The 24,668-nt window shown below is 41.3% G+C and overlaps 2 protein-coding genes across 7 annotated transcripts in view; one reads left to right on the top strand and one right to left on the bottom strand.

The window, feature by feature from the left end:
• The window catches only part of LOC125745529 (protein kinase C-binding protein 1-like), a 311,418-nt gene that overhangs the window by 264,035 nt on the left and 22,715 nt on the right, over positions 1–24,668 (top strand). For 4 of the 5 annotated variants that reach the window (XM_049018488.1, XM_049018492.1, XM_049018493.1 and 1 more), the window contains exons 1-2: positions 20,147–20,463; positions 24,234–24,464. In XM_049018488.1, the coding sequence (XP_048874445.1) occupies positions 24,451–24,464 (14 nt within the window). In that variant the 5' untranslated portion in view covers positions 20,147–20,463; positions 24,234–24,450. Of the gene's footprint in view, positions 1–20,146; positions 20,464–24,233; positions 24,465–24,668 lie in introns of those variants that run through there. The other variant, XM_049018489.1, reaches the window with a different exon arrangement.
• On the bottom strand, positions 662–19,979 carry zgc:113278 (Translocating chain-associated membrane protein 1-like 1-like). Of its 2 annotated transcripts, XM_049018529.1 has the most exons (12): positions 19,924–19,979; positions 19,630–19,816; positions 18,411–18,471; positions 18,043–18,161; positions 17,432–17,548; positions 17,270–17,328; positions 16,468–16,552; positions 14,868–14,938; positions 14,355–14,459; positions 13,770–13,913; positions 8,226–8,386; positions 662–7,885 (listed from the first exon to the last, which is right to left on the bottom strand). In XM_049018529.1, the coding sequence occupies exons 2-12, from the start codon at positions 19,747–19,749 to the stop codon at positions 7,812–7,814; spliced, it is 1,116 nt and encodes a 371-aa protein (XP_048874486.1). In that variant the 5' UTR covers positions 19,750–19,816; positions 19,924–19,979; the 3' UTR covers positions 662–7,811. The 2 variants fall into 2 exon arrangements, with proteins under 2 accessions (XP_048874486.1, XP_048874485.1); XM_049018528.1 differs by having other exon boundaries at positions 19,630–19,951.

The raw sequence follows: 24,668 nt of genomic DNA on the forward strand, positions 1-24,668 counted from the left end.
CGCATGCCCCCCCCCCCCCCCCCCCCCCCCCCGCGAAGGGCCACTGCTCATTGGCATGAGTGCGAAATCTTAATCAAAACCAGTGACTATGAAAGCGTGTCATGCACCAGACCACTTCAGCTTCTCTTCAGGGTCAATGTCATAGATAAAAGACAAAACTGAAACCATACCGCTTCTCAGTAGTGAAAAGCCAAATCTGAAGCCACAGTATTCTATACTGGCAAGAATGCTTTCCAGAACTTTTAGCCATTATTCAAAAGACCCACTTCCAGTTCAGGCCCAGTTTACGGCTTCCAACATAACCATATGGGTTTCACGGCAGACGAGAGCTCCTACACCAACTGGTAGTGTCTCCATGTTCCAAGGGCTGTAAGGAAACAGGAAGAGATGAAGACATCCAGCGTGAGACAGAAGCTGCAGCCCATTTCAAAGGCTGTGTGAGCCCTTCCGTTGAACAATGAAAGGCAGGCTTCACTAATTGTTGGCTATTAGTCTATAAGCATGTAATTACATGTCTTATTAAATACAGAATTATAAATGAGCTTTGTTGAATGAGAAAGCACCCCTTTATAATGAACCTAATTTATATGGAAATGAAATGTGCACCATTCTAACAGACCCATTGTGATTGGATAAAACGAAAAGAATACTGCTCTCAATATATGTCTTAAACAGATTTTTATTTTATACCATTTGTTGTAGCCTGACTGTTTTTGATGGTAAAATCATACAAACAAAGGAATTATTTTTAAAGTACACCATCAGCTGTGGCAAACGGGGAGCAGCAGGGGAGCCTGGGTAGTGAGGTGAGGTACTTCAAAAATACTGGCCGGAGACTCATCAGGTAGACATGGCAGGCGTGATGCGGGTGACATGGGGTTTGTCTGCAGGCAGCCCGTGCCGAGGCTTATGGATTAACAAATGCCTTAAAGATAGATGTGAGCGAACAAAGCAAGCGGCAGGTTTAAGGAGGGCACACTTCTCCTTCTTCTCACCTAGGGGGAAAATCTATTAATATGTTCACTTCCATCAAATACTGCAGCATGCATTTTTTTTTGCAATTATTCTTGCAATAGGTTCCAAGACAGTTGTTTTCTAATTTCCAGAAGTACCCAGTGACAAATAATTCCCTGTGTGTAGCTCCCTTCTGTCTCTCTCACCCTGCAGACTGAGTATTACTGCACAAAAATGCTCTTCCTGGGTAATGCGTTGTGATTTATTAATGCAGCGACTGCATGCGGTTTTTCTCCGCAAAGCTTAGCTGTCATATTTCAATAGAAGAGCCACAGCTCCCTCTAGTGGAGAACCTTCCAGTCCAAGAGGACAACAGAAATGACAGTACTGCTCATGTGCTTCCCACCCACTAAGTTGATATATTTTCTATCCAGCTGTCCTTTTTCCATAATTGCTTATACAGTAGTGAGCCACACTGAGCCTGGAGCTAACCTCACACACTGCAAGTTCACTGCAAGACACAGACAATGGACAATTTACATTTTATTTGGCAGATGTTTCTATTCAAGGTGACACACAAGGAGGGGTTGGACAGTCCTGGGGGCAGTTGGGGGTTAAGGGCCTTGCTCAAGGGCTGTAAAGGTGAAGCCAGTCTGCTGATGGTGGGATTTGCACTGGGGACCCTCTGATCACAAGCACAACCACCTAACCCACTAAGCCGCATATCCCTCTCCAGTATAGACACAATCCACTGACATACCTTTGCACTAAAGCAAACTGGAAAACACCGAAGCCCCCCCCCCCACAGACACACAACCTTAAAACCATGTCTCTGCATAATTACATATTACCTAATACATATTACCATAAGATTTTGCTGCTTATAAAACAGTATTTTCCTCTGTTTCATCCGTTTTCTAGCCCCTGGTCAGCACTGCAGGGAGCTTAGAGGCCATCTCAGGCCGCAATGGACACACCCTGGACAGGATACCAGGTCATTCCTGGCACATGCACGCTCAGACCAGCAATTAGCTTAACTGCATGTCTTCTGACTGCGGGAATAGCAACTGAAAGGGTGGAGAACATGCACACTCCAGGGCAGGAGGAAGATTTGGATTTGAACCGTCAACCATGGAGATGTAAGGCAACAGTGCTACCCACCAGGCTGCTGTGCCACCCAGACCCTCCCTCCCTCCCTGAGCCAGAAAACAAACGCAGGAATTTCACCAGATGAGGCGCCAAGCCATCACAGCCAATTTCTGTGCTTTACACAGCACAATGTAGTGATTAAGTAACAGTGCATTTATTTAAAGGAGAAAAAAAAACACAAAAAATGTTCTTAAATACATCCGGCATACATCAGTGCGGACACCTTCTGATAAAAAGCAATACATCAGTACATCTAAGCAAACAACAAAAGACACAAGAGAGAATTCAAAATATCACAGTGAAGGGAAAACAAACTGATTCCAATATGCCTGCAAAAAACTGTTACAAACTTTGGTGCATGTTCATTTGTTTTGATTGGCAGATTAGTAAATCTGAAGGCATCCATTTAGTGAGGAAGGATAAGCACAGAGTGCCTTATGTTCACCACAGAGTGCCTTATGTTCACCACAGAGTGCCTTATGTTCACCACAGAGTGCCTTATGTTCACCACAAGCCTGATAAAACGTTTTCATTCATATTTCAACTCTTTAACTAGGATGGATTCACGGAGGTATTCTCAGACAGGATAAGACACAAGGCTGGGGGTATGACTTAGGGATGCCAGTCCATCACAGGCAGATATAATTTACACACGATCACACATTACGGCCAATTTAAAGATGCCAATTAACTTGCATGTCTTTTGACTTTACGGGGGGGGGGGGGGGGGGGGGGAGTACTTGTAGAAGACGCACTCAACACAGGGAGAAAATGCAAACTTCACGCAAACAACGTGGAGGCAGGAACTCTAGCCTCACCCTTGAGGTGTGAGACAACACCGTTCTGTTCCCGGTAAACTTATTTCATGGGATAACCTGCGAAATTCAAGACACCTTGTTACAAAAAAGTCTGTGCGATACCGAGAGAATGGACGTCCCGATTCATTTTTTCCAAGCCGAACGTCCACAAACCGTGCTGTAAATGCAGAACAGTGAATGCTGATCGCCGTCAATGCAGCTGGCTGGCATTAATCTCAAGCATTGATCTATTTAAGTAAAACAGAAAATAAATCTCAGTTCAGCTTTTTGCTGCAAGCCATTGTATATAGTTTTGTCAATCATCATTTAAACCAGAGCATCTCAACTTACAGGCAGGATCAAGCTATTGTGTCTCAACCATATCACATTAAGCTATCAAAAGATAACTAGGATCCCACTTTATATTTACATTGTTTAATTTTTAGCTTTGAATGGTGGACAAACATGATGAATGGTAAGTTTTTGCTTTAAAAATAAAAAATACAAAAAAAGAATGTTGGGCATTCTACGTAACTCTATAAAAAATATTTTTTTTTATCCAAAAACATTTTATCAATGTACTATATTAATATGCACAACCATTTTCTCCTTATGCCTCAGAAAGTAACAGGCTGGAAATGATTCTTCCCTCCTGAGATGACACCATGAGACTGAGCTATGCTCCTCAGCTTTGGAAGTAGGACGTTCACTGGAATCAAAGCACAGATTAAATGGGTCACACTTCTCAAGCTGTGGTACTAGAGAATTACCACCCAGGTCCAAACACCGTCTTAACATTCACAAATAAGAAAAGTACTCTACCGTAACGCTCTGAATCCAAACCCACAGTAATTCTGATCAAAAGTAATCATATTTGTCATTTCAAAATCAAGCTGTAATGGGTCTGAAACTTCTCATAGGAGAATCATAGAAGTCTACATATGGAAACATCAAAATCACAGGCAAGGCATGACTGCCGTAAAAGCACCTCAGCACGCCAGCTACCTCCCACTGCATCGCGGTCACCATCGTCTGGTACGCCTCAAGATACATTTGTTACCTCAGAGAGGAAAAGTAGAAACCAAGATTGCATTTGCTAAACAAATGAATACTGAAACACAGCTTTGCTACATTTGCACTTCACTAAATCGAAAGAGAAACAGATTTCGGTCCTCCGCGTTTCACTCCCATTGATGTGACTAACATGCAAGATGCTGTGAACGTAGTTCACCAGCATAATACAAAGGACACAGCTCCCCCCACACACACACACACAGGTGCTCACACACATAGAGCCTTTCTGTGTCTTTCAGGATGGAATCAGAGTTAGATGCATAGGGGTCATGTTTCTCTCCGCAGTGCCAATCATCCACCTGGAATTAATGTCATACAATTTTCTGAATAAGGACACTTGGAAAAATTGTGTAGTTTTGGATCACATGCATAAAACTGCTTTGTACTGTAGCCCTGTCCAGGCTAAGATTACAAAGCGCTATAAAAAAATTAAGGGAGTAGAAAAATCCTTCAGTAGAAGCAAAAAGGCCACTAAATGTTTCACCAACCATATTCTCTTCAACCAAATACACGTCTGAGATCAGCTTCCTCATCTGCACAATGCCTGCCCCCCCTACTGCATACTGGGAACCACAGCAAGCACAGGAGGCTATACAGACATATCCAATGGCAGCACTATCAGTCAGGTGTAAAGCATTTCACTCCGTGCCTTAGGACATATCCCACAATGGAAATGATTCCAAGGAAAGCCACTTATGCTCAGGACAGATCTATACTATCAACGAGAATTTCAAGGGACCTTCATTCCCTCAGCGATGTTTGGCAAAAGACAACTTTCAATTTCAAGCTATTGAAACTCACAGTCAGCCCGACGTAAAGTGCAAAGATGTTCTGAACAACTAGCTAAAGTGATACGAGACAAAGTTAAACACTAGAAGTTTCGGTTTGTGCAGTTTTCCAGTATTCAGTTCAATTCATTTTTGTATAGCACCTTTCACAACAGAGTCACAAAGGCGTTTTACATGGGTGTGGATTCCTGCATAATTTATACAGAATAACACAAAAACGGGGAAAAGGAAAGACAAAGAAGTGAAAGAAAGAAAGCCAGATGACAACGGAGGAGAGGAACCAAAAAAATCCCAAGTAGGGAGAAAAAAAAAACCTCTGGGGATTGAAGGTCAACTAGTTTCCAACCCCCCCAGGCAGGCTAACATTAAGGAAAAAGATGGAGTGAGCTTGCTTGCTAAAAGCAAGGTGTGAACTGTGGTCAAGCTTGCAGTATTACCAAACATCCTTCTTCCAATCACTTACCAGGTACAGGGTTACAGGAAGGGGCCTTGGAGCCTATGCCAAATAACACAGGGCACAGGTTAGGGGTGACCCTTGGCTGGGATGCCAGTCCGTCATAGGACATACAGACATACCCCCTATGGGTAATTTAGAAGCGACCATGCGCCTAACTGCATGTCTTTGGACTGCTGAAGGAAACCAGAGTAAGCAAAGCAGACCCACGCAATATGTTGAAGACCATGTATGCACGTCAGATGCATAGGACAGACGGATTCTGTTTCAGCCGTAATTTAAACCCAAAACGGTTCGGCAGCCAACAGGTTCATCATCAATCAATTAAAAGAAAAATTAGTAAACACCAGCTCCCGCAAGCTTACAGAGAACTACACTGGGGTCTCCAAGCCTGATGAGCCGTGGACAAAGAGCTGACTGTGTCTGCCTTGGAAGCAGGCTATTAACTGAAGGGCCTGTCAGGCATCTCACTCAACACGTCAGTGACAGACTGGCTGCTAACACAGCTACCTGACAGACAGGCTAATAAGCAGGACGTTGTACACAGAGATACGTCTAAATATGGCTCCCTGGGGCTATCAAACTGCATGACAAACTACTTCCAGGTACATCTGCCTCACAGAAAGCTAAGCGACAGGTCAGTGATGTGGACAACTTATAGCCAAGTAAGTAACAGAGCTAAGGGACAGGTCAGTGATGTGGACAGCTTATAGCCAAGTAACAGAGCTAAGGGACAGGTCAGTGATGTGGACAGCTTATAGCCAAATAAGTAACACAGCTAAGGGACAGGTCAGTGATGTGGACAGCTTATAGCCAAGTAAGGGAAAGACAACTAAGGGACAGGTCAGTGATGTGGACAGCTTATAGCCAAGTAAGGGAAAGACAGCTAAGGGACAGGTCAGTGATATGGACAGCTTATAGCCAAGTAAGGAAAAGATAGATAAGGGACAGGTCAGTGATGTGGACAGCTTATAGCCAAGTAAGGGAAAGACAGCTAAGGGACAGGTCAGTGATGTGGACAGCTTATAGCCAAGTAAGGAAAAGACAGCTAAGGGACAGGTCAGTGATGCCACAGATGGTTTTACAGGTGAGATAAGAGATAGCAGACTGGATTAAAGGTTAATGGTAGATCAGTTATGCTGTTTTTCAGCATGTTAGTAGCACAAATGGCTTAAAAGCAGGTTAACAACAAAGATGGTTTATAAATAAATTAGTAGCGTGGTTGGCTTAAAGGCAGGTTAGTAATGGAGTTTACAAGCAGGTTTGTTGCGTAGATGCCTGACAGACAATTAATTCATGTCGGATACTTCTTCAAATCACAAAAAACATGGCCAAAGAGAAGGTCAATTTGTACTAAATCTGGATATATTTTATGCATTTCATGACTCCTCTTACTGCCAACGCCAGTCCTGCAGAGTATGAGGTTATGGCACATAATGAATGGCTCTTTTTGCTGTACTTCAGGACAGTGAGGATCTACATAAGGGCAGATATCTGAATAAAGCGTTTTCAGCTCTGAATATAATTACAGTGCCCCTGATTAAAATTTTATGTTGATAAGTCATCAGTCTCGTTCACTGTTTCTTACAATGACATTTTCTAATTAAATGCTGCTCAAGTGAGTCAGCTATACGTTCAGCTTTTTCTTATCAAGTTCAGAGACAATAGCTAAACTAGGCTTAAACTGCAATTGATATTCTGGTTTTGAGACAATTGTACATGACTCATATTCCTTTTTAGCTCTGTCAAGTTAAACTGTGATTTCCCATAATAATATAAGATGTAATATAAGTCTTACAGAAAAAAACATCTTGATCTTGGTTTTCCTCCCTTTCAGAGCATCTTTGCACTTTACTTTTTTGTTGCTCAGGAGGGTAAATGCTGAGTCACCCTCCGGAGGGCCTAACTGAGGCACTCCGCCGAGCCCGTCATCACTGGGGAAGTGAGCTTCGCCCCGGCCACCCACATTGGTGTCAGCTGGAGCAACCCCATTCCAGACCAGCACACGCAGCGCCTCTCTTTGCCACCTGCATCTCGCACAACCCATGACTGTAGCCACCCCAGTTTGCAACGTAAACTCAACGCGAGTCAGATTTCCGCAGTGGAATAAATCACAGGCTAAAAAACATTTCCCAATCGAATGTGTGAGCAGCAAGTTCTGCTGTCCTAGAAGCGTATGGCGATTACCACACAGTGTTTTGGTAAAAAAAGTACAAATGGCTTTACTTGGGTTTTCAGCACAGCCCCAACAACAACCCAATCGCATTTCACCCGGTGCTTACCACCTGCCACTCTAAGGGTTTCTGCCCTCAAGCTATCAAAGTCATCTCCAGCCAGCCTGCAACCCAGAAAGTCTTAAACTAAAAAGGACCATCGAGTAAAACAAACTTTAAAAGTAAATACCAAAACTGATTTTTTTCCCCTTGCAGGTTGGGATGGGAAGGAGGTGTAACTGCAAAGACACGGACGTGACGACTTAATGTGGTCAAAAGTTTGTTTTTGGGACCCAAGACAGTGATGACATTTTATGAGAGAAGCGACAGTGGGCCACTGGAAAAGTAACGAGAGAAACCAGTGGCCCTTCTTCAGCACACCCTACAAGGCCTTTGCTTTTCTTGCACGCGGTGACGTCCTGTCCTCGGACTTAATCACCCCATTGGATGCATTTCCTGCAGGACAGAAGCAGGCAGGATAACAATCAACGTCATACACAGGCAGCCCTGGTCCTTAATCTGTGACCACCGCAATGGAAAGCCCTTTCAGATGATTCTGTAGTACACTTCCAGATGTGGGTGGTGTGGTCCTTAAGGTGCTTGATACAAGCATGTAAATGTGTAGAACTACCTTAACAAAATTACATAAGACTATGAGTGTGACAAACCCATAGTATGAGCACATATGCTGCGACCATGCAGAAGGTATGGTGTATGATATTGAAGCCGCTTTACATTTAGGATAAATGTAGGAAGCGTGTGTGACAATGCAATGATAGGGTTAAGGGACACTGACCTCTGGCCGAGTCTTTTTTCGAGAGCCTGCTTTTCGGGCTGATGGGTTTCCTTTTGGTGGCTTGGATCTGACTGTGTTCCCTCCACTTCTTCAGCTGGAAATTAATGAACTTCCACATCATCCAGGCCTGTGTCAGACAAATGGCAGCCAGGCAGCTGATCCTGCGGGGCATGTGTGTGTGGGGGGGGGGGGAAGGGGGGGGGGGGATTGACATCAATAGTCAAAGGAAAACATAGAGCAAATGCTATTGCTGAAATATTATTGAATATTTTTTTCAGTTAATGCTGGCTCTATAACTATGTGTAGATTACGTTCCTAAGGTTAGAAATACAGTGGAAACCGCTTATAGTGAACACGGTTATAGTGATGAATCATTCCTGTACAAATACTGTTTAAACAATTTGCTTATACTAATCACCTAGCCTGCTTACAGTGTTCATTTTGGGTCTTTTTAAACATGAGAACATATGGAAAAAACTGTGGTATTATTATTATTTTTTTACTTTACTTTGATTGTCCTACTTTGCCTTGCGGTAACCCGTCTGCTAGTGGCTAGCTACCTGAGGCTAATTCTGTGTGCATAAAAGACATGAAGGGAAGAAGAAAGTCATTTTCTATGAATGACAAATACAGATGTGGACAAATTTGCTTCATTTCTCCTGAAAAGTGATTCTATTAAAAGCAATCGTCTAATGTATACCTGCATGCCTTTAGTATGTGATTGAGTAAACCAGTGGTCGGCAACCTGCATCTCGCGAGACCCGTGCAGCTCCTCTCAGAATGTTAGACACATTCACATTTTCATGTCTTAACATATTATGATAATATTTTCCTAAATACAAATAATTTATATATGGGTTAGGGTTATTATTTTTCATTTAGATATTTCTTTAGCTATATGTGAATGAGGTGGTCCGTCGCACGCTTCTGTGGTGTCTTAACTGCATAACTTTATAAGCTTCCTCAAAGTCATTCTCTTCAACGAGAGTATGTCTCCGGTCAAATGATATGCTTTCCGGAATTTTATTCAGTGTCCAAGATGTAGGCTTCAAAGTTTATTGGGATTCCTAATTCTTTCATATACTTTTTGTAGTAAATGGTGTAGTAAAATGTGAGGAGGTCTTGAGATCAGTCCTCGGGTGGGGACAAGGCCTTTCTGTGTTCACATGCTCTCCCTGCGTTCGCATGGGTTTCCACCGGGGACTCCGGTTTCCTCCCACAGTCCAAAAGTGTGCACGATAGGTTAATTGGTAACTCTAAGTTGGCCCCGTGAGTGTGTGTGCTCTGTGGTGTGCTGGTGGCTGCCCAGGGTTGGTTCCTGCCTGTGCCCATTGTTCCCGGGACAGGTACAGGTCCCCCCGTGACCCCAGTTGGGATATAACAGTTACGGTGATGGATGGATGGATCATTACCAAGCCTTTCCAAAATTATTGTATTTTCTTTGACTTACATATTATAGCCACCTGAGTTCGAAGTGGTGAGTATATTTTGCACTGCTCGGTCAGCACAGTTACAAGTAGTGAAGTGGGGAGTGAAGGTCAAACTATTGTAAAGCCAAACAAACTTTACTCAGAAAGATGGGGTGAGGGCGAAGACTGTCCCTACAGAACTGAACAACACTGAGACAATAGTCACCTCTGCGCTGTTATGCGCCCCCCCCAAAATAGTTTTTCTTTATTTTTTGTAAGTAAATGAAGTTTTGTTTTTGTGTCAAGTGCATATATACCGATATCACATTAAAAATCGTATCTCAAACCCACTTCTCTGTCCATTGCGACTTTTTGTAAATCTTGTGTCAGACATTTAGGATAAAATTTTGCTTTAAAAAGGTTGCCAACCTCTGGAGCAAACCAATAAAATTGTGAAAAGAAATGATTTGTTGTTTATTTTACGAAGATATGCTAAAATAGTGTGGATAGATTTGTTGGTACCCCTAAAGAGACTATTTATCCTGGCATTATAGTCATGTTTCAAACATAAGAAATTTACAAATGAGAGGAGGCCATTGGGCCCATCAAGCTCGTTTGGGAATACTTAAATAGCTCAGAGTTGTTAAAATCTTACCTAGCTCTGATTTAAAGGAACCCCTTAGTCTCCTTTGCTCGAGGCAGAACAGATTCAGCTCAGCTAACCTCTCCTCATAAGACATTCCTCTAAGACCAGGAATCATACTTGTAGCCCTACGTTACACCCTTTCTAAGCCAGCAATGTCCTTTTTAAAGTATGGTGACCAAAGCTGCACACAATATTCTAGGCAGGGTCTTACCAAGGAATTATATAATCGTAGCATCACCTCCCTTGACTTCCTCCACACACCTAGAGATGTAACCCAACATCCTATTGGCCTTTTTTATTGCTTCCCCAGACTGGCGAGAGTGGGACATGGAAGCATCAACATACACACCGAGGTCCTTCTCATAATCCTTTATATCAGTGAAACCCATAAAATATCTGTACTTTATATTTCTGCTCCCTGCTTGGATTACCTTACATTTACCTATGTTAAATTTAATCTGCCAGGTATCAGCGCAGTCACTAATTAAATCAAGATCCCGTTGTAGCCTTGGTGCTGCTAGATCAGTATCTGCTACACCACCCACCTTGATGTCGTCTGCAGATTTAACCAGTTTACTGTATGCATTGGTGTCAATATCATTAATTAGGAACAATAGTGGTCCTAAAATTGAACCCTGTGGTACCCCACTATGAACGCAGGCCCACTGCGACATTCTGCCTCTAACAACTACTCGCTGCTTCCTGTCTGTTAAACAGTTTTCAATCCAAGCTGCTACAGTTCCTAAAATCCCTGCATCTTTGAGCTTAAGCAAGAATCGTTTGTGGGGGACAACATCAAAGGCCTTCTGGAAATCTAAGTAGATCACATTTTAGGCCTTTTTGTGATCAATTTCTCTTGTAGCTTCCTCAAAAAACTCAAGTAAATTAGTTAAACAGAATCTACCTCTCCTAAATCCATGCTGGCTATACCTCAGAATGTTATTTGAATCCAGGTAATCTACGATTTTCACTTTGATTATAGCTTCCATTACTTTTCCAGTTATGTAAGCTAAACTGATTAGCCTATAGTTTGCTGGATTATGTCTATCCCCTTTTTTGCTTCCAATCAGCAGGTACCACACCAGCAGATAACCTTCATTCGTATCACAGGTGCCTTCAAGCATTTCATCAGCCTTTCAGCCTATTTAAAGGGAAAGAACATGCTACTGTGTTGTTTGGTATCATTGTGTCACCACACTGAACATGGACCAGCGAAAGCAAAGGAGAGAGCTGTCTGAGGAGCTCAGAAAGAATATTATAGATAACCATATTAAAGGTAAAGGCTATAAGACCATCTCCAAGTATCTTCATGTTCCTGTGACCACGGTTGCCAATCTTATTAAAAAGTATACGGTTCATGGGACTGTAGCCAACCTCCCAGGATGTGGACGCAAGAGGAAATGCAACCCCGGGCTGATTAGAAGGATGGTGCGGATGGTAGAAAAAGAGCCAAGGAAATCATCCAAAACCATTCAAGCTGAGCTCCAAGGTCAAGGTGCGTCACCTTCTGATCGTAACATCCGTCACATTTTGAACAATAATGGGCTCCATGGAAGAAGACCCAGGAGGGGCCCACTACTGACAGAAAAACATAAAAAAGTCAGAGTGGAATTCACCAAAATGCATGTTCACAAGCCCCAAAGTTTCTGGGAGAATGTCCTTTGGACTACTGAGACAAAACTGGAGCTTTTTAGCCAGTCACATCAGCTCTCTGTTTACAGAAAGAAAAATGAAGCTTTTAAAGAAAAGAACACCATACCTACTATAAAACATGGATGGGGCTCGGGTTTGTTTTGGGGCTGCTTTGTTGTGTCTGGCATGGGGAACCTTGAATCTGTGCAGGACTGCCAAGGTATCCTGGAGCGAAACATACTACCCAGTGTCAGAAAGCTCAGCCTCAGTCGCAGGTCATGGGTCCTCTAACAGGATAATGACCCAAAACATACAGTTAAAAGCACTCAAGAATGAGTGAGAAAAAACACTGGACTATTCTTAAATGGCCATGGGTCCAGATCTCAATCCTATTGAACATCTATGGAAAGATCTGAAAATTACAGTGTGGAGACGCCGCTTCAGCAGTTTGCTCAGGAAGAGTGGGCCAGACTACCTGTAGGCAAATGCAGACGTCTCACTGTGAAGTACAGAGATCGCTTGTTGGCAGTGATTGCTGCAAAAGGTGATACCACAAAATATTAAATTAAGGGTACCATCTTTTTTCCATGCCATTTTCATTGGTTTAATTATATAAAATATTCAACTGAATCAATAATCAAAAGCAATAAGGAATAAACAATAAGGGATACCATTAAACTTTTGTCAGTTTCAAGGTATTTCAGAGATGTGTTTTTTTGTTTTTTGTGGAAGGGTACCAACAAATTTGTCCACGTCTGTATAGGCCAGGTTCACACGTACACGGGAATTTATAAAAACGTGCTTAAAAAGAAATCTCCGTCTATAAGAGCATGGCAAACCAGCAGGCGGCGATATAACCGTAAAACCATGTTGGCCAATCACCAGTTCTGCCAGCGAATGGCACACGCTCTGACATCCAACAAATTCGGCAATGGCGCACAGTCTGACGTTTCAAGTCAAAAACTCCATTTTCCCTGTCTACACATCGACACAGAAAACGGAGTGAACGGAGTGACTTAAAACACTGTTTGCGTGTGGACGTAAGGCAAAAATGCATAGGAAAAGCTACGTATTTAAAAATACCCATGTAAGTGTAGACAAGCCCATAGACTCATGAAAGCTTATGACAAACTGCCAAAAATGAGCCACTGCTTTGATACAATGTAATGTTCTGAAAATGTGCCGTATAAATAAAATGGAATTGAACTGAATATTATGTACAGTACTATACTGTATTATAGCGTATTTTGATTCAGTAATTTAATTTGTACAGTACTGTAATTTGAAAAGCATTATAATCAGCAGTACTGTATTTTGAGATGGGCAATATAATTAAGTAAATAGCGTCGATCTGCCTGAGACAAAAAGAAGAAAAAATTCAGTTATAATGATCAACTGCTGAGTGTGCGATGGGCTGGCCCTCCATCCTGGGTTGTTCCCTGCCTCGTGCCCGTAGCTTCCAGGATAGGCTCCGGACCCAGAAGAATAAGCGGTTTGGAAAATGGATGGATGATCATCCACTTATAGTGATCAATTATACCCAGACAGACATGATCACTACAAGGGGTATCCACTGTATTAGATTGGACCTAGACTTTTGATAGGCAAATCTTGTTAGTAACTAGGTATTTTTAGTGCCTGATGTAAGGTGAAAAGCAAAAATAATGTAATGATTTCGTCCTGCAGACATGTACTGTTAAAAAATATTTAAATATGATTATTGTCCAAATCTGCAGTATCTAAAACAGCAATGCTGAGAACAGCTGGAGGTTTTTCAAAGAGTTCTGTTCTTTACTAATTTGTCAAGAGACAATATAAACGAAGTCAAACGTAGCACACTGGTGGACCATGACTTGCCTGATGGTGAGGATGTTGAAGTTCCCATCTGCTATAGAGAAACCCTGGTTTTCCATGCGGGACAAACCGAAGCCAAACGTGAGGACAGAGAGCGTGAGGGTGAGAAGACGGGCGATGACGAAGAGCAGCGCCCACAGAGTGAACCTGATGAAGAGGCCAACAGTCTGAACACTTGGGGCTGTGGAGTCATTGCTTCCCTGGCAAAGGCAGAATGATCCACAACACCATTCCAAAAGAAGGCATTCCACAGAGCGAACTACAGCATTCCGTAAACTTCCTACTTCATCATAAAGACAGTCCATAAACATGCCAGGAAACTTAATATAACATAAAATCTAAATTACTAAAATTTATAATAAAAAAGGAGACTAACAAAATAAATTACTTTCTCATTATATAGTCTCTGTGGGAACATCTCGTTACAAGATGCTAGCATAGTATTTAACAGGAATTTCTCAATCAAATGGCTGAAATGGCCATTATGTAAGAAAAGTGTGTGCACTACACCTAGACAGGGCAGAGCAGTGGAAAGGCGATCAGCGGATCCTCCTTGTGTGTTGCCTGGTAAGGGAGAGGCACACGTACCCTTTTTGCTTGTTCTCGTCACTGAAGTAGAAGAGCCGGGAAGCGTGGAAGAGCAGCTCCACCAAGTAGTGTGGCACCAGCAAGACCAGTCCCAGGCGGTGAAGACTGAGGGCAAGGCCAGACAAGAAAGCATACGGTGACACAGGGCCGCATGCTGGATAAACGGAAAGGGCCTTAATGTCATCTGTTACAACGGAGCTGCACGTCAGCTTCTCTATCTGACAATGTTCCTGTGAAGACTCAGGGAAGGGATGAAATAAATGTACTACAGCTATGCTAACAGCCAATGTGCGCTGCCTTTGTAGCTGACGAATCATTTCAACACAGTCAAATCAGCTAACATACGAGCAGTGTAAGATTGTCAGTTTCTCTGGCCAAAAAAAACGTGAATCCTGCAAAAGTGACTGCAAGAACTTTAAGCGTAAATTTGAGGGTTAGATCTTTCAGCTAAATGGCTTTCCTGTTGAATGGGAAGGCAAGACGATGTTAACTCATTCGAAGCCATTCACTTACTTTAAAACATAGGCACCAGTGATGTGGAAAACGTAAAGGGAAATGTAGTACAGCTGACGTGGGATATCCTCCTAGGAAAGAACAAAGCCTTTAAAGCTGGCTCACACTGCAACACCCGGCACCCTGCAACACCCTGCAACACCCGTGCATCCGCACTGTGTATACGGACACGGAAACATTCAAACCTGTTTGCACATGCATACAACGTGTCGTAGGGGAAACACATCGTACACATGCGCACACTGCGTACTTACTACGTCATTCCAATATGGATACCGAGGAGGAAGAGCTTGTGCGTGCGCAACGTGTCCAGAGCTGTGCATATGCTGTCCGTATGGACACAAATTTGGAGCGCGGCACACCAAGGAGCACGATGACGTAAAACATATCATAAAAGTCCACGCGGACGCTTCCGTATGTACGAGTGCAGAGAAGTATGATCCATCCTTTACAGAGGCCACATCAACATTTAGGCAAACATTTTCAAATGTAGCTTGGTGTTTTGTTCTTGTTAAAAAGGTACTTATATACTACCATTCAAAAATTTGGGATCACTTAGAAATTTCCTTGCTTTTCTACAATAGCAAGTATTTTTGTCCATTAAAATGACATCAGCTGGATCTGAAATACTGTGTAGACACGGATAATGTTATAAATGACTATCATAGCTGGAAATGGCTGATTTTAATGGAATATCTACATAGAGGAGAGGGAGGTTCCGGTGCACAAGTGAGCCAGAGGGTAAATATATCAGCGTGGACAAAGGAAGACTGGAAAAAAATGCTATGGATAGATGAATCTAAGTTTGAGGTGTTCGGATCACAAAGACGTGTTTGTGAGAAACAGATCAAATGAAAAGACGAGTACCTAACAACATCTCTCAAGCGTGGTGGAGGCAATGTGATGGTCTGGGGCTGCTTTGGTGATGTAAAGTAGGAGATTTGTACAAGGTAAAAGGAAGGCTATCACACCATTTTGCAACGCCATGCCATACCCGATGGACGGCACTTGAACTTCATCCTACAATAGGACAATGACCCAAACACAGCTGCAAACTATGCAAGAATTATTTAGGTATTCTGTGTATGTTGGAGCAGCCAGCTCAGTCACCGGATCTCAACTCTATTGCTGAGCTGTTATGGGACCAGCGTGACTGAATGGTACGTAAGAAGTGCCCATCAAGTCAGTCCAACTTGTGGGAGATGCTTCTGGAAGTACGGGGTGAAAACTCGTCAGATGACCTCAAAAAACTGACATCTAGAATGTCCAAGGTTTACAATGCTGTAATTGCTGCAAATGGAGGCCTCTTTGACAAAAGCAAAGTTTGAAGAACACAATCATTATTGTAACGTCAGAAATTATTCTTTCTAACTTTGCCAATGACTATTCCCTATTTATTTAACTACATTTTCTATTCAGACTCATTTCATGTATGTTTTCATGGAAAACAAGGAAATTTCTAAGTGACCCAAAACTTTCGAATGGCAGTGTACTTACTCAGTACGTGTACACTTATTTATACGTTTGCACGAAACTTCTGGCCTAATAACCCCATTTTCATGCACGTTTCGTCGATGAAGGAAGCAGGACTCTGGCTTACCTTTCGCACTTTTTGAAAGTACAGTTCTGGCAGAGTGTGAAGCCAGTATGCGATCTGACATATGTAGAAGAATTTCACTTGAAAGCTACAATAGAGAAACCAAATTCAGCCAAGAACGTACATTAATAATGCAATATAGGTAAAACTTCTTTCATGGAAATGAAAAAAAAATTACAGAACTTTCTAGACATGACAGTAGTAAAATACATCCATATCCAGCTTATGTAGCTTATCAACCTCTTATCTAGTCTGGGAGTCGATCCCAAGTAGCAAAAAGCTGGGAATCACACATGACAACATGCAAAGGGAGACCGCTTCAACTAACCACAGGTTTTTGGACAGTGGGAGGAACCTGGGTGTGGGATTCAAACTGCCAACATACTGGAGACTTTTAACAATGTAATACTAATTTCACAGAACATGGGGAGAACACACAAACTCCACTTAGAAATAGTGGAGACGGGATTCAACCCCCCTCATTGGAGGTGTAAGACGACAGGGGCAGCCCCCATGCCACCACACTGCCCCACCCAGCCTCCCATTGGCTAAAATTGTTCAAACTATCATAAATGCATTCATTCTTACATTACAAAACATTTGGAAACTGTGGAAGAATAGCTGTGTCACACTGAGAGAAAATGCACATGCACAGAGCTAAGGACAAAACCCAAAACCAGCAGTCCAGGAGCGCAATGCTAACACGTCACTCTCTGCAGCACCATGTCACCAAGCAGGGACAGAGAATGACATCATCCAGGGTCAAAGGGCACAGGCGAGAGCCCAGAATTCACACCATACTTACACCATATGGTTATGTGGATATCCTTCCCATAAAAACGTCGGATTTGTTGCAAAGTCCTCCTGTCAGACACAGAAAGATGAGCCAGTCTGAGTGCTGAGAAGAGACCAAAAATCCATTAATAGGTTATGCCTTATTCTGGGGCACCTCCAGTGCTGCTCTTACCCCAGTCAAGATGCTACCGCCCCAGATGAAGGAAAAGAAGTAGAAAGCAACAAGCTGGCCGGACTCATTGAATTTGCTGTGCTTCGTTTTAGACAGATGCAGCCGTCGATTCATTTTCTGAAATAAGATCAAATGAGACATATGTGTGCCTCAGATGCAAGAAGAAAATCTATCTGCAATGCATCTCCCCAAACGAAACAGCACCTGGACTTTTCAAGGACGTTTCAGCTAAATATGGAAGCAATTATATACATATGAGCCATAATAATGATCTTTGATACACATGCAAAGCAGCATCTCATTAAATGTCGGCCAACCAGGGCATCTTACATGCAGACCTTTGGAAACTGAGAGCAGGCATGTGGCCCAAGAGTCAAATGTAACTTGTAAAGGAGTGGGAGAGATGAGGCTGGGGAGCTTGGTGCCAATGTGAACTGAAATGGCAGCAAGTGATGTTCGGTCATGTCAGTGGTTTGCAGATACACTTTCTTCTTTTTTTTTAACCAAAAACAACTATGACTGATAGAACTGCAGCTGCTCTGCGCAATCCTGAATCTTCTTTATCACCCACAATATGCGGAAACATTTTTTTTTCCCCACACGCTACTCACGTCGAGGATGTATTCCTGAATCAAAGCATGCAGTATTATAGCGATCAGCATATAGAAGAAAACAGTCGCCATATCTTTCGCTCCATATTGGTAGAAATTCCCTGGTTCTGGCCTTTCGTCTGTGTCCAACAAAAACATCAACGATAACAATGATAAAACTTACTGTCGAACTCTTTAGAAAGCAACAACACGTTAAAGGATTTCCAAAATACATTTCAATATGCATAATTATATTTAGTACATATATTTCATGTTTCTCAATAATCTAATTATGCATTTTAAGAAAAGAAATTGTGAATAGGGGGGAAAAACACATATACATTATACCATAAAATATAGATCGCTCCCATAGATAAATAGCGGCTTACCCAATGTGTTATTCACATTGTACTGGACTGTGATGAACATTATGGCAAACTTCGCAGTTACCTGTCAAATATTAAATAAAAAAAACACCAATGTTTTACTTAATACTATTACACAATCCTGAACTGATGTAACAGCTTTCATATTTTTGGCTGAACATTAATTGAAAAAAAATAAAGCTAGGTGTATATATTTGCATGGGTATTACACAGTATTTTACTATATCACACTATTCTAATAGATTTAAACATATATGAAACATTGTGAAAGTACAATGCAATCTATGCATCTATATCAACCAAATATAAGTAAAGGGCCAAGCATTTGTTCTTTGCTGAAAAATATTGTTTTTGACAGTTTATACCTATTTCATTTATAAGCGAAACGTATTAATTACGACGTTGCATATTTAACGATAAAAACGTAGACACGATTCATAGCTTCAGGAAGGGCAGGAATGACTCAGGTCGTGACCAGTGAAAATGTTTAATACGGCCAAATTCGTCACTCTGTGGATGATTCATAGACTCTGATGCCATAAGCACATCGGACCAAAGTTTTACAAATAATTCAGAGATGCAAAATTGTCCAGCCGTCCTGTGCATTTCACTCGCTTCACTGTCGCAACCACATTGTTTATGTCGGGCACGTGTTGACAAGCCCGTCTGCCACACGTACGCAGTTTGTAAAAGTTACACGCACATTGACTTTCCATGTTTTAAATAATAAAATTAAGCAGTCGATAGTCGTATAATCTGTATTTAATTTCTGTACTTATTTTTAATCGCAAATGACACATAGATGCCTACATATAGATGTGCATTGAAATATTTCTTGCAATAAACAATGCAACTTAACCTGATTTCCGTATTACTGGCATATTTACCGAGACAGACAAAATATATAGTAAAGAACAGTTTTAAACAACACTTTCGAAGCTAACTGCAAGAATCTCAAAGTAGTATCTACAGGCATTCTGTTTACCCATTCCCTTTACAGATTTACCATAAACCAGGTATAAACTATATAAATGACGATATGAGTTTAAAATGGGAATATATCATTTATTACTTATCAGTGCACTCTTATTTAATAGATGGGCCTCCTAGGCTATCACTGATATACGTGAATCGGGAGGTGGGCGTTTGCGCCCAACCCCCTACGCATTGTCACAGCTCGAAGTGTTTCGCAGGTGTTGATCATTATTTTAAGATACAGTACCTCGAACATCAGTCCCAGTAGAATGATCATAGCCACACACGACACCATATCTGCGTGATTCTGGATCACGAACTCGTGGCTCAGTACCGGTGGGCTCTTGTTCTTCTTACGGAAACCCATGCCTGACACGATTCTACCACTCACTACAGCACTTACTCACAATTCCAGACACTGACGCCTTAGTCCCCTACAAAGATGGCAAAAACAGTATAATTCTGGCATGTATTCGGATGATAACCTTGCACAAACATATGCCACGCTAGTAAACAGAGAATCCGTCAGAATGAACCATACCAGTTTCCACTCCAGACTCATTCGCTTATAGCCCACAAACGCAGATGTCCCGCCCCATAGCCAATCCACTTAAAGAGTGACGTTAACGTCAGCCTATCGGACTAAGGGAATGTCCACGTACAGGCAAATTGACCAATCTGTGCACTTGGAGACATGGCGACGCATCGTGAGCGGAACGTTTCGCTGTAGCGTCATAAACGTGGTATCAAAGGGGGTGTTTATGCTAACGTGCGGTTTCGGCCTTTCTTTGAAAGGAGGTATTATGGGTCTCATTAGAAGTGCTGTTGTGGTGTGATTGCAAAAAAGCAACAGCAACAAGGAAACTATTTGTATAAATTAATATTTCCACAATTGGCAAATGAGGTTTGCTCTGCCTTGAAATACAGGCAGGGCGACGTTTGTCCGGCCTGAAAGTCGAAATGTTTGCCCCGTTAAATTTGGCCGGGTGTGGGACTGGCTCGTTTGAAGTGCTTGCGCCAGACGATACGAACCGTGCTCTCAAAACAGTCATTAAAAAATAACAAAAAAACAGCGCTCATGGTGAGTTATTTGGTGTTTTAAGTGCGGACGGGATCGATGTGACTTTATTGTAGGACCTTGGTCGTTTAGTTTGTCGTTATGAACGTGTAAGCACTGAATATAGGTAGTTTTCCTTTTCTGGTAAGTGCTATTTGGCCGTTTTGATATAACAAATAAAACAAGGTTTCTCTTATGTCTCTGAAGTGCTTTGCTTACCGGCTAATCACTGACATACTGGCTTGCGAGGAATGAATGATTATGTTGCTGAAGCACTGTGAAGCTTTACAGCACTTTATAGCAAAACGTTCTATGTAATTTCACCCTCAATGTTGTAATCAAAAAAGCCGATATATTTGCTTGCTTGCCTGTTACCGCCAGGCACCCATTCCCACCTAGGAAGACTGCAATTAACGTTGACGAGTTAATGCATGTATTTGAGTTAATGCGTATAGTATATTTTACACGATCCCACAATACTGATTATTTCCGACCGTACTCATAGTACCTTAGAAATAAACACGAACCAGGGAATGAAACCGAATCCACAAAATACACCAAGCACGAGTAAGTTGAACGCTGATTATTATTGCCTTAATGGTGTTTCCTTACAGACTGGTTTCACCGGGTAATCGAATTGTAAACGAGTTGCTGCTAATGTGGTAAATGAAAATGAGGTGTCCCGTGTCCTTCCGGAGCTGCTGTATAAACTCCCTCATATAAACAGAAAGTCTTTGTGGAGGTGCTAACTGCTCCGGAAACTGTCACCTCATAGTTTTTATTTAATCACGAAACAAGTCAATCCTATTTATTCTTAATACGTAACAGAAAGGTCAGTTAAAGCTTTTGTTTTTCCATTTCTCTGGAAGAGTATTTTGGATTAAGGTGATACTTTTGCAATCCTGAAGCTAGAAACGAATGCCAGTTTCACAACTTTTGAAAACCACATTGAAAATAATAATATAATCTGAATCATTAAGAAACTGGAGACATGTTAGAACTGTTTTCTGCTGTTTTAGCTTGTCTGATTCAACAGGTTTTTGCTTTACAATACTTAAGATCCAATTTTCAAACCTTTACCGAAACTGGTTTGCGATTTCGTACTGTCCAACTTGTCCGACAAATCAACTGGAGGAAGACCTGAATCTCCTATGGCTGTAAGATGATGATTTATGCTTAGGAATGACACAGTTTAGCCAAAGCAATATGATCTTAAGAGGACCAAGGCAATTCAATTCACACACCATCTGAATAATTTTATGAAACATTTGAAAACAAATGAATGCATTATAATATTACAATATGTATCTATTTTTGATCTCTGAATGTACATGTTATTGCAGCATTTGGAATGCTGTCACTTCCGTTTGTATTTATGGTGGTGGCGGGATTAAGTCACAGAACAAACGATGTAGAATTTGAGAGAGTAAATGCAATTTTTATACTGACTTAATCAAAGCTGTTGACAGGCCGTTTAATATTTTTTATGAAACAATTCAACTGGGGTTTTTCCAGGGCCCTTTTTCTGATTGAGCTGCCTTCAAATAATCCTTCATTATTGCTTGTTGGTAGTGAGCCATTCCCTATAGCAGTGTTCCTCAACCCAGTCCTCGGGGACCCCCTGACAGTTCAAGTTTTTGCTTCCTCTCAGCTCTCTACCAGACAGTTACCGTTTTTGCTCTGGGAGCTGGGCGGTAGCAAAAACGTGAACTGTCTGGGGGTCCCCTAGGACCGGGTTGGGAAACATTGCTATAGGGAATTGCTGTCGCAACAATAGGATGGAAATTATTGCTTTGGCCTCTAGAGGGCGCCGTTAACCTTAAAACCCCAAAAGGCAACACTGCAATATTCCATTTCTGTATTATTTATGATGAGCAGAGAAGGGGCAATTTGCATATATCTTAGGCCTACATGTAAGTCACCACTGTTTTGGAATAGCCACTACTGGCATAGCATATGTGTGTGTGTGTGTGTGTGTATGTGTTCATTGCCAAGAGCTATAATTTTGCAGTTTTAAAATTGTTTATAACTATAAATTGAAATCTGTATGTGCAGACCGATGAACCGATTAAGACCTCTGCCTTATTCAGCAATCGTAGAATATTATTGCTATTATAATGCTGGTAGAAGCAGTGTAACCTAAAATTCAAAATTTTTTTGTATGGTGCAATTTGTAAATCAAAACAAAATTAGAATTTTGGCTTTGTTTTCAATAAATCAGAGCTGTTTTTATGACTTGGAGTTTCTCCCAAAATTAATGACACTTGTATCTTTAACATTATTATTTACATACATTTTGCAATTTAGGCCTATTTGAAACCTAGCTTATTAGTGTTACAAAGTAAATATCAATTGCTAATTTCATAATAGTGATTTTTACATAATGGATTAAATGGCTCTGTTTTAGGACTTGGTTTCAGATCTAGTTTATCTGCTTCCTATGTTTCTATGTCAACTGCAATTTTATTTAAATGCGAGGACAAATTCCTATGCCCAATCTCTCTGAATTTTATTATGTTTGTAAGTATGTTTATGTAAGTTAAAACTAAGAGTAAACAGGATATATGACCTTTATCAAGGCATGGACCACTGAGGAATGAGTTGAGAATGTTATTGTAGTGAAATCAAAGATACGATTTTTATCTTGCGCTCCATTTTGATGATGAAATGTATATATTTAGACCTTCTATATTTAAACATGGTTGACATGAAGATTTTTTTAAATGAGCATATATATGTCACAAATACTGGGATGTTCATTCTCCAGAAAAGAAAAACATGGATTTAATATATACCCGTCAATATTGACATTATTATAGTATGGTAAAAAATAATTAAACTTAATATAGAGTGAGCAATACTGTGATGTTGGTGACTACATGTTATGAACATGGTATGTGTGCTGCCTTAAGAATATTGAAAATAATAGAATGCATCAGGAAAATCTTGAATAGATTTTTCTTTAGCTTTGGTCTGTAGATTTCTCTTCTGTCAGTGTCTTTAGGGCATTGCGCCATCACTTATCTAAGATATAATCAAACACCAATGACTTGATCTTAATTATTTTAAGAATAGTTGTGTGCTAAATCATTATAAGCACCATTATTTTCAACAGGGATTGGGCAAAGAAAATGTTTAAACATGAGAGTAACTTAGGGAGTTTTTAAAAAATGTATATAGAAAAATGTTTGTTAGTATTTAGGTTGTAGTATATTGTTCTTAATCTTTTGATGACTGTTGTGAACATAATGTATAAATAAGTGTGTGTGTGTATATATCCACACACAAACACATGTATATATTTCATATATTATTTATTTGCTGATTCTTTAACAAATTTATCTCCAGTACCTTTTCAGAAAATATTAATTGGCAAAGTGTAAAAAATGTTTTGGTGATATTGTTAGCCTTTTCAGCAAATATGACAGTTGGTATTTATGAATAAAATAAGTGTGAAATGTGGTAATAAGATGTTGCCCTGTGTCACGCTTGGCCCCGCTTGCCCCATCCTGTTTACTCGCGTTTGAGAATTGCTGTCCTCTCTGTGGATGGCTGAAATAAAGGGAGGGATTTAGACAAAGGCCCTCTCTCCAACATGGAGGCTGCAGGCCTCTTCTGCTTTCATGTGTTTCTTCTTTTTATTTAAAACATACGTGGGTAAAAAGCAGTGAATGCAGTCGATACAGAAAAAGAATGCTGTTTTGTGGAGTTCTCTTGGGTCATTTCTTGACTACGACGGTTTAAAATGTGTATTTTGTGATTTGGGCCTAGCTCTGCCTGTTTTTTTTCTACAGAGAGCTGCTCCAGCCTGTGCTGAACAAAGATAATTACTCAGGAAGCGTTTCAGCCAATCCGCTGCGGCCTTATATCCTGCTTGTGAAAAGAGGCCATTCAGGGTCTGGCTTCCATCAGACAGCCCGATCATCAAGCTTGGAGTGCCAAGCCCTTTCTGTCTGAGGACTGAGACTGTCCTCCATGTTTTATAAGTATTGACATAACACTGTGTTAGCCATGCATCCACAGAGGTAAGCCTGATTTTTATTTCCTTTTTCCTACCTGTACTGCTTATCTGCCGCAGAGATACAGTGTGATTCTCGAGGAGAATGAGCTTGCCAGTCCCACTCAGCTGAACTGGATCCTGGAGAAAAGCTAAGCAGGCATTCTGCCTGTGCTTTTGGTCACATGGGTGCGCAGCCAGGATCCATAGTGTAATACAGAGATGTGACCAA

The sequence above is a fragment of the Brienomyrus brachyistius genome, chromosome 6, assembly GCF_023856365.1.
Source record: "Brienomyrus brachyistius isolate T26 chromosome 6, BBRACH_0.4, whole genome shotgun sequence".
Lineage (NCBI taxonomy): Eukaryota > Metazoa > Chordata > Actinopteri > Osteoglossiformes > Mormyridae > Brienomyrus > Brienomyrus brachyistius.

Excerpts from the sequence above, each read along its gene's own strand:
- zgc:113278 (XM_049018529.1), bottom strand. The coding sequence starts at position 19,749 with ATGGGTTTCCGTAAGAAGAACAAGAGCCCACCGGTACTGAGCCACGAG. Across the intron at positions 17,549-18,042 it reads TTCAGGAATACATCCTCGAC|AAAATGAATCGACGGCTGCA; the intron begins GTGAGTAGCGTG and ends ATCTTATTTCAG. Across the intron at positions 17,329-17,431 it reads GCGGTAGCATCTTGACTGGG|GAGGACTTTGCAACAAATCC; the intron begins GTAAGAGCAGCA and ends TGTGTCTGACAG.